We start from the raw sequence: 10,321 nt of genomic DNA on the forward strand, positions 1-10,321 counted from the left end.
TTGACATGAGTTAATAATATATATTATTGGTATGAAATTCCAATGATGCCAATAATATATATTAGATTCAATGTTAGATAAGATTTTAAGTCTCAATCGCGGCTTACAAACGAAGGGGAAAACAAAAAAAAAAAACTTATCACAGTACACATGGATCACTTTGTTATTGTGACACTAAGAAAAAACACTCCAATCATGTATGTATATCATATACAATTTCTTAATTTGAGTGTCTCCGACTCAAGCGAGTGACCGCACGCGTCGCAGAGCATCTGATGCAGCAAATTTCTTCCTCCTTTCGGACAAAATCCATTTCTACAAAGAGAGCAGAGCAAGGAAGGGGCGAAAATAGAAATACAATAAAATACGTGACCACATAACCGAAAACGGTGAATCCCACATCTACAGTCTCATCTCTGTCTGGTAAGATCCCTGCTCCTTCCTCCTAATCTCATTTGGACACCTAAATTATAAATAACTAATATTTTAATATTTTGCTTGAACAGAAAGGAAAATAAAATAAAAAAAATAAAAAAACAAGCTGCTGTAAACACCAAAAACCAGAGAGAGAGAGAGAGAGAGAGAGAAGGAGAGACTCCTACTCAATCAATTTCAAAGCAACACACAAATTTCTCTGAAACTTTTGTCCCAAAATAAAAAATAAAAACCCCGCGTAATTGTTCGCGGTTTTCACAAAACTATTCACTTCGATTTTGATTTTTTGTTTTCGTGATTTTTGGGAGCAATTGAGGTGGTGGGGTTCTGAATTGAGGTGGGGGGAGATTGATTCGGCGGCGGCGTGATCGGAATCTGAACTTGACTGATCGGGGGAATTTCCGGTGTAAATGGATCGGAGGGAGCTTTGGGTTTTTAATTGAGAGACAAGCAGGTAGGTTGGGTTGGGTTGTGGATGATTTCTGTGGGGAGTAGGGATGCGAGGAAGGGGCTAGGGTTAGGGTTCGGAGCTGGGAGAGAGATGGACGATTCCGAGCTTGAAGAAGGCGAGGCGTGTTCTTCTCAAATCAATGAATACGATCCCAATATCGACCCCGACGTCGCTCTCGCCTACATCGTAAGCTTTATATAACTCTCTCTATGTAGATATATAGATATAATCGTTTACAGAATTTATGTGAATATTGATGTAGTAGTCTTTGTTAGCTGCGAATATTGAATTTTGGTTTTCAAGTTCTGGGGTTGACTTGTAATTGCTGGTCTTAGATCCAAGCTCAGGCCTTTGATTGAATTCTGGATTCTAAATGTTTGTAATTTGAAAGCTTAAAAAGGGCACTCAAGTGTGTGATTGGATTTAGTATTCGCCTTTGACTTGTTATTGAGAGGGGTATGAAACTGTTACTGGAGGTGGTTTATGGAAATGTTTACGCACAAGTGACTGGTTATGGTAAAAGTTTATGGCGGCATAGTAATGTGACTCCAGTATTATGGGTTTGTAGCGCCTCTTATGTAGTTGTGAGTTTTGTGGGATTGCACAATTCGAATGTTGAAATTATCTATGATATGACCGAAAGTGCTCTGCATTAAACTTTCTGAATCTGAAATTGGGAATGGTGGTAGGTTCCTGATGTGTTATTGTTTTAGGGTATTAATAGTAGATAGCTGAACTATGTATTATCTCAAATCTTAAAAGATGCCTAAATCTCACCCAGAACTGTTATGGAAGTACTACAGATTGTTCTGGCCATTGTTATCACTTCCTGTCTTTTTAATGAGCTTTGTAATTAACTACATGTTTGCTCTGCTTGGCATTAGGATGATAAAATTCAGGATGTTTTGGGGCACTTTCAGAAAGATTTTGAAGGTGGGGTGGTGTCTGCAGAGAATCTAGGTAAGTCAAGAAAATGGAATTGTATGTTCTATTATGTTTAAACGATGCATTAATTGGAGTTTATTCTCTGTAATAATGAACTGTCATATTTTCACTGTAACAGGGGCAAAGTTTGGTGGGTATGGCTCATTTTTACCTAGCTATCAGCGGTCTCCAGTGTGGTCTCATCCGAGGACTCCAGCAAAAAGTCAGAATTATGGCTTACCCAAATCTCCCAACAGTTTAAAACTTGAGGTATCAACTTAATGAGGATGGTAGTTCCTATTTGTTATTTCCATTCCTTTATATATATTTCTGAATATTTTGTTTACTTGAGGGCATTTGTTTGTATTACCCCACAGGGTGGCCATCGTAACAATTCTAGTTGTTATGCTGTATCTCAGTCTGTTGGACTTGGAACTGCTTCTGCCAGTTCCATTTCACTCGTTGCACCGAAGGCACCATCAGCAAACATTCCAGTCAAACAAGATGTGAGTGTTTCATATAATCAAGCTGACCAGTATCCTCCTGAACAGGAATCCGCAACAAAGAGACCTATTAAACTATCGGACCAGAAAACTCTCAAGGTACGGCTTAGGGTGGGCTCAGATAACTTGTCGACACGAAAAAATGATATCTACAGTGGGCTTGGCCTTGACGGTACACCATCTTCCTCACTAGATGATTCTTCAGATAGTGAAGGAATATCTCATGGACCTCAAGATGCCCCATTTGAATCTCCCACTAGTATTCTCCAGGTGAATCATCTTCCTGCAATTTTTAGTTGTTCATCTTATTTGAACATAATGTGCATTAACTGAAATATTCTTTTGGATGACGGTCTGGAGCAGATTATGACATCCTGTCCGGTGTATGAGGGTATGCTTTTGTCACCTCTTCCTGAGGATCTAATTTATTTAACTGAAAAGGATAAGGTTGCAAAAGAAGTTGGATCTCTTCCAAGGGATGGTTTGGAAAGATCTGGGTTCCTAATGAATGGAGCAAATACCAGGGAGGGTGGTGGAAAAATGTCTGGGGCAAGGAAAACTAAATCAGTTGAAAGAAATGATTTTTCAGCAGAATCAAAGAGTGGGATCAATAAGGATGGAATTGGGCTTCTGGCAAACAAGGACCAAGATGTTGATACATTTGCTTGTGAGGAGCTTGTTTCTAAAACCTTGAAGCTCCCACTTCTATCCAATTCATACTCTTCTGTCAATGATGTGAAAAAGAGTAAAGAAGCAGATAAGAATGCTGGAAGGGATAAAGGCTTCCCTTGTCAACCAGAAGATGAGCCTATAGAGCCAACATTCAATCAAGAGCAAAACTGGGTTGAAAAGCGAAAAGCCAGTTTGGCTGGAAAGGTTCAGGGAGAAGATGAGCCTATGGAGCCAACATTCAATCAAGAGCAAAACTGGGTTGAAAAGCGAAAAGCCAGTTTGGCTGGAAAGATTCAGGGAGACAGAAAAGTAAGTTCTAACAATAATGTTTCGGTACATTTAAAGAAAGATGGCCATCACAAAGGAGAGAGAGGTAATGAATCAGTAAAAGCCGACTCAAATGTATCTAAAGGGAGGAAATCTTTAAGTACTGAAGTTGTGGACCACTCAAAGCAAAGGGTGAGTCAGAAGGGTATAGCCCATGAGGTAGATGATGTGAGATTACTTTCTGGGAAGGAGCAGCCCTTACTTGGCGAAAAATGGAAATCAAAAGAAATTCCAAGGACCCTGGTTACAGACTTTCCAAAAGAAAGCTCCAGGGTTGGTTCTTCTTCAGTGCCCAAAGTGAAGAGTGCTCATGTGAACAAGCTTACATCCAATAGTGAATCTGAAAACTTCAGAAAGGATCTTGATAAAAGCAGGGATACATATAGAGATTTCTTTGGGGATGAAGAAGAAGAGAACCAAACTGATTCATTGCAATTACCTTCTGAAGATAAGCTTAAGGAGCCTGATGCTGTTGCAAAAAGCACATCTGCAGTTAACATTTCATCAAGAGAGAAACCAAATGGAAAGATAGTTGATTCACATCCTGTAACAGCTTCAAATATAGCTCAACGCCCTGGAAACGGACCCATTTCTGATGCAGCTCCTGCAACTGGGGCTCCTGCATTAATGGAAGACTATTGGGTGCAGTGTGACAAGTGTCTAAAATGGCGGCTTCTTCCGCATGGTACAACCCCCGACAACTTACCAGAAAAGTGGCTATGTAGCATGCTTAATTGGCTGTAAGTTCCTTTCTAGGCATTCGCTACCTATCATATGTTCATTCTATTACATGGTATATCAATCATACCCCTAGAGTGGTACATTGATGTATGTTAGTTATAAAATTCGGTGGCTAGTAGTTTCAATCTTTCTTTCTTTATGTGAAGCTGATCTCTTGATTCAAATGCAGGCCTGGGATGAACCGGTGTAGTGTAACAGAGGAGGAAACAACAGACAAGACAAAAGCTCTAATTGCACAGTACCAAGTTCCTGCCCTTGGCAGTCAAAATAATCTTCCCAATAATCCTGGTGGCTTTATGGAAGGCGTTGCACAAGCTGATTTTCGGCACCCTGATCAGAACCCCCAAAATTTTGGTTTGCATGCCATGCCTGGCAGCGGGAAGAAAAAAAATGGATTGAAAGAATTGTCAAAGGCAAGTGATAAAGATGGTTCTCTTCTGCTGCCAAACTCTATGAAGAAGAACATACAGGCATCACTGAAGAGTAAAAGCTTGAATGATGTTAACCAATCTTCACCTCTGAATGAGCCTAATCTTCAGCCGCTGAGCAATTCCAGTGACTTGGCAGTGGAGAAACGGAAGCACAAGTACAAAGAGAAGCAAAAAGTTTTAGGTTCCTCTTATGATGGAGGTATTTTATTTGATGCATGGATTTGTTTGTGCTTTTAAAATTTCCTTGATCTGCTTATTCTTAGATACTCTTTGATAAACATGCAAAACAGGCCCTCCCAACAATTTAAAGATTAAGAGCAGAAGGGACTTTGATCCAGATACTTCTAGACCACCCAAGAAAATCAAGAGCAATGGTAGGCGTATGACTGATGAAGAATGGGCATCAGATAACCACGGACCAGACGGTGAGATTGGTCCTAGCTCAAGTAGTGGTTTTCTGACTACTGAAGCAGGAAAAGATCGAATTAAGGATAGGATAGAGGCTGCTACTCTTACCAAAGTAAAAGATGAAGTTTGTAGAGACAATGGATCCGTAGACATGGGTAATGTTTCTAGAGATAGAACAAAAAAGAGAAAATTGAAGGAATATCCTGAAATTCATATGGGTTCCCTTCCAGATCGTTCCATTGTAGTGAAGGAGGAGTTTAGTGAGAATGACTGTAGGAAGGAAAAGAAGGCGAGGGTATCTAAATCTGAGGGAAAAGAGTCCAGTGCAAGCAAAGGCAGTGGTAGAACAGACAAGAAGAGCAGCCATTCAAAGAAGCAACAACGTGGAAAAGATATAAGCAGCAGACCAACTCAACGGAGTCAGAATGGGATGGAATCTTTGAAAAAAGATTTGGGATCTGTTCAGGTTTTTGTGGCTGCCACTTCAAGCTCTTCTAAAGTTTCTGGTTCTCAAAAGACCAAATCCAGCTTTCAAGAAATTAAAGGTTCACCTGTAGAATCTGTTTCATCATCACCTATGAGAATCTTAAATCCTGATAAGCATGAATTAGTACTTGGGGCAAAGGATGAGTCACAAGACACTGGTCGTTTTGCATTACGTAGCCCACGGAGATGCTCAGATGGTGAAGATGACGGCATGATTGATCGATCTGGGACAGCAAGGAAGGAAAAAGTTTCCTCCGGGGCTTATCGTAGGTCTGAGAAGGGGAACAAATTGCAGGAGAAGGTGAACAAATATGGTGAAACTGAGAACAAATATGTCAGTAAGAAAGATTTGCCGGGAAAGTCTTTGAATGAGAGTAGTAAAAGGGAGAGCCAGTCTAATTTTGGGGGTCGTGATGGCCAAGATGTTAGAGTAGATGCTATTTACCCAAAAGACACGATTTCTACTCCAAAGAAGCAGCCCGATTCTGATAGTGAAAGGTCTTCAAAGAGGATCCCTTCTGAAAGAACTGATCGAGTGGATACAGGCTCAACAAGGGGGAAGTCACTACCCTTGCCACCCTCTGGAGGAGCTCAAAATGAGATGATGACTCGTTGTCCCCGACCAGTTTCTGGCTCTCACAAAGGTAATGGAGCAGATATATTACAAGTAGATGGCTCTGAAGGTAATGATGTGGTCAAGGTGCAAGTACAGACCAGAAAGGCTGATACTCAGAATGGAACTCAGCATACTAGTTCAAGACATCGTGCACAGAATGGGCACAGGGGCAGGGATCTTGATGCCCCTAGTCCAGCTAGAAGGGATTCTTCCACCCCGGCTTATATCACTGTTTTAAAAGAAGCTAAAGATATGAAACACCTTGCTGATCGTCTCAAGGTTTTAACCTATCATATTATCATGACTTGATGTTGCTGCTTCTTTCTGCCATAATTAATTTTAATGTTGATCTTTGCAGAACTCTCAGTCAAATGATAGTACAGGGCTTTACTTCCAGGCGGTCCTCAAATTTCTTCACGCTGCATCTCTCTTGGAATCTCCCAACATTGACAGTGGCAAGCAAAATGAGTCCATGCAAATTTATAGAAGCACTGCGGCACTATGCCAGTAAGTCAAAATTGAGCTGTATTAACACTCCTAGACATGCACCGGTTTATGTGAGACCGTCATTTTTTATCTCCCAATTGTTTTTCTTTTCCTAACATTCCTGAATTGAGTCATGCTGTACTGATTCATATCCTCAAATTAATATTCCCTTCAACCTTGCATGTGAGACCCTGCTGCCATTCATGGAATGCTGGTGTGGTGTTGGATCCCAAATCAGTGTGGGAGGGGCCTTTTCAAAATCTTTAGGAGTCATTTTAGCCTGTATTTTGTGTTTCTCTTGTGTAGTTGTGAGGGCCATTTGGTTTGGGGAGGGGAGGGGAGATGACAGAGTGTACTGGGCAAGGCTTGGTACTTTAGACTAGGGGGAGTACGTAATTCAATTGAAAAAAGAAAAACTTGGGAGTAGTTTTGTGACTTTCATGCTTGGTGAAGCTGACTCATCTTTCTTTGCATGCGCTGTATGCTTTTATACCATACTATGTAAATCTATCTGCCTTCTGCCATCTTTTTCATTAGGGATAGGCTCATAGTAGATATTCATATTGTTTCTTTAAATGCATTTTTGGTGGATGTTAATTCGATTTTGATTCTGGAGCTTCTGTCACTTTTTCCCCCTCTGCTTCTCCTTTCTAACTTAAAATATCTATAGGTTTTGTGCTCATGAATATGAAAAATCCAAAGACATGGCTTCTGCTGCTTTAGCCTTCAAATGCTTGGAGGTGGCTTATCTGAAGGTGATATACTCATCGCATTCCAATGCAGGCAGAGATCGACATGAGTTACAAACAGCTTTACATATGGGTCCTCCTGGTAAATTAAATGTTTAATTTTTGCTACTTTGGTGTTACAGAAGCGCAAGGCTCTCAATAACCGTTTTTGCTAATCACTTCTTATTTGCCTTTTTCATTGATTTTCTATCAGGTGAATCTCCATCTTCCTCTGCCTCTGATGTTGATAACTTGAACAATCCCTCAGCAGTAGACAAGGTTGCCTTACCCAAGGGTGTTAGCTCACCCCAAGTTGCTGGAAACCATGTAATTGCTGCTCGAAATCGTCCCAATTTTGTGCGCATGCTGAAATTTGTGAGTAGTCACTGCTTCTATTTTGTAACACGCCTCCAAACCAAAAGAAAAACCTTGCCCTCTCTCTCTGGAACTTTTAATTTGTTCTTATATTTGGGACCCGAGCACTGCTTCTATTTTGTAACACGCCTCCAAACCAAAAGAAAAACCTTGCCCCCTCTCTCTCTGAAACTTTTAATTTGTCATTCCTTATATTTGGGGCCCAACCACTGCTTCTATTTTGTGACACGCCTCCAAACCAAAAAAAATCTTCCTCTGTCTTTCTCTCTTACACAGATTCGCTAGCAATGCTTTTATGGGATGATGACTGAATAAATTATGTATTCAAAATTGATGAATTGCAGACACTAGATGTACATCATGCAATGGACGCATCAAAGAAATCACGTGTTGCTTTTGCAGCTGCTGATACAAAAATGGGAGAAGCTAAGTATTCTGAATGCATCTCTTCCATTAAAAGGGCTCTTGACTTTAACTTCCAAGATGTAGAGGGATTACTACGTTTGGTACGGCTTGCAATGGAAGCCATTGGCAATAGCCGTCAGAAGAGTCCAGACGGTGGTGGGGATGATTCTAATCTATGAAGATGTCTATTGGTTAATCCTTGGGTCTCATGCGGTGAAGGGGTGACCTGGATATTTCTGCTGAACAGCTTGGAACTTCTACTGGGGGATCTGGTTGTCACTAAAGTTGTTTCTGTTCATATATACTGAGGATCTCTTATTCAATTTATTCGATGTGATCCTAGATCTATTTTCCATCACCAGATGGGTCCCAAGCAGATCATCAGATCTCAATAACCAATAGTCATTTCGAGGATTTTGAGCCATCACTAAGTAAGGCTTTTCTGAAGGGATTCAGAGCAGCATTCAAAAGGTGGATATGAAGAATGTGAAGGAAGATATAATAGTTGTATATAACGATGAGAACCATAGGTTCTAAATCATTGGGGCTTTCTTTTCCTCAGACAGTACTTATCTTGACAATCTGTTATCTGCATTGCAACTCTGCCAGCATATGCACGAAATGTCTGATCATTACCATACTGGCACTGTGTAAAGATAGCTGAAAAAATGGAAGTTGCAGGTATGCTGTCTTTCTATTAGATTTTCTTTATTTTTCCCCTCATCATTTTCCTTCTGTTCCCCCCACCCCCCACAAAAAAAAAAAAAAAAAAATCCTGTGTTTGATTTTGGTACATGTTACATGCACAGGTTGCTTCTTCACTTTGTTGTAATTGGGACAATTAACCTTGCTGCCGTAATAGAGACTGAATCAGAAAACTGTATATATGAGACAAATTATCATCAGTGCTATCCATGTAGCCCAGTGCTGGGGTTCTGCTTTTCTTACCTCAAAGGTTTGTGTAGCTGTAGCAGTGAAAATTTGCTTCATTGTTTTTACTGTCCATCCATCTCTAACTTTCTTTTCATTCTTTCTCTTGCCAGTGGCAACTATTGTATATAAAAGACCATCTGTGTGAAGAGAAGGAAAGGTGGATATTTTTCAGGTCCTTCCTTCAGATCTCACAGGTAGAGTTTTAACGATTTTCAGTGTTTAATTCATTGACTTTTGAACTTGGTGAAAATGTTGCATTCAACTGATCTTCTATTGACATTGTAATGGTGTCTCTCAAATAGTCAAATTAGAGAATTCCTGTGATATAAAATTGAAAGATACATGTTCTGCCATATACTTCTTCTTTCCCCAAGAGATAATAATAATGGGCTTTTTGTTAATTTCTGTTCATCCCAAGGGAAGAGCCATAGATGGGAGAACTTGAATGTTGAAGGAAAAGCACAAATATCAAGCATGATGCAACTTTAAAATTAAATATTTAGGATAAATATTGTGGGAGTCCAATTACTAATGGTCAATGACAGGGCTTTGTAAGGAGTAAAACAAACATGCACAAGGCAGATGAACATACTAGAGTAATCTTTGTAATTGAACTTGAGGAGCAAATAGTATATGCTTTATTCGGAAGGTTTCTTCTTAATCTTGTGTAGAAAGTAAGCAGCCCATGATGGAATTTCTGTACCATACGATTTGTTATGTCTGCCAAATTGTATCCCGAGTATTGCCTTCTAACTAATCTCTAGTCTTTCACAAGAAAATGTTATCATTTTGCCCGTTAATATTACGTAGTTATCTTTAAGCTATGAAAGTGCTCGACATGTTTTAATTAGGATTTAGCAGTTTGATTGGTAGTTTACTAACTGAGCATGCTCTGCTTGCAGGTTGAGCGACTGGGGCACTTACAGCTATAGGTAGTACTGAATTTAATGTGATATTCTTGTTTGGATTTTTCTCTGATGTTAGTGTATAGTATAATTTACCCATAGCAATAACATTTATTTAGGTTTAGATAATAAAGTTTAATTAGCTGAATTGGCCACTGGATGTATCAATAAAATTCATCTCCAGTGATTAACGGAGCATATCAATAAAGTTACCTCTTCATTTCCATCCTTGACTTATTGGGACTATTACTATTGTTTAGCCAGTTCCTGAAAGTTTGGAAATGTCTTTTGATGAGAATTATGTTATGTATAAAAATAAAAACTTGAAATAAATAGCAGGGGATGCGTGCCATTTAGAGGTTTCAAATACAAATTTGAGAGGGGTTTGGTATTACCCGCAGGACTAAGGTGTATCATATTTTTCTCCCCAGTACTCGATATTCGTCGACAATAATTTTCTTCTACTCCACCCCACTTGAATTTCTGAGCTTTCAT

The 10,321-nt window shown here is 39.7% G+C and overlaps 1 protein-coding gene across 2 annotated transcripts; it reads left to right on the top strand.

Annotated features, from left to right (window-relative positions):
* The first annotated feature begins 509 nt into the window (after window positions 1–509).
* LOC112172373 (cysteine-tryptophan domain-containing zinc finger protein 3) lies at window positions 510–10,052 on the top strand. Of its 2 annotated transcripts, XM_040509093.1 has the most exons (15): window positions 510–1,072; window positions 1,771–1,846; window positions 1,950–2,080; window positions 2,188–2,583; window positions 2,677–3,189; window positions 3,277–4,052; window positions 4,223–4,683; window positions 4,775–6,273; window positions 6,353–6,501; window positions 7,151–7,311; window positions 7,423–7,583; window positions 7,928–8,669; window positions 8,798–8,943; window positions 9,032–9,115; window positions 9,824–10,052. In XM_040509093.1, the coding sequence occupies exons 1-12, from the start codon at window positions 911–913 to the stop codon at window positions 8,165–8,167; spliced, it is 4,725 nt and encodes a 1,574-aa protein (XP_040365027.1). In that variant the 5' UTR covers window positions 510–910; the 3' UTR covers window positions 8,168–8,669; window positions 8,798–8,943; window positions 9,032–9,115; window positions 9,824–10,052. The 2 variants fall into 2 exon arrangements, with proteins under 2 accessions (XP_040365027.1, XP_024165452.1); XM_024309684.2 differs by having other exon boundaries at window positions 2,677–4,052.
* The last annotated feature ends 269 nt before the right edge of the window (window positions 10,053–10,321 follow it).

The sequence above is a fragment of the Rosa chinensis genome, chromosome 6 (assembly GCF_002994745.2).
Source record: "Rosa chinensis cultivar Old Blush chromosome 6, RchiOBHm-V2, whole genome shotgun sequence".
NCBI classification, from domain to species: Eukaryota; Viridiplantae; Streptophyta; class Magnoliopsida; order Rosales; family Rosaceae; genus Rosa; species Rosa chinensis.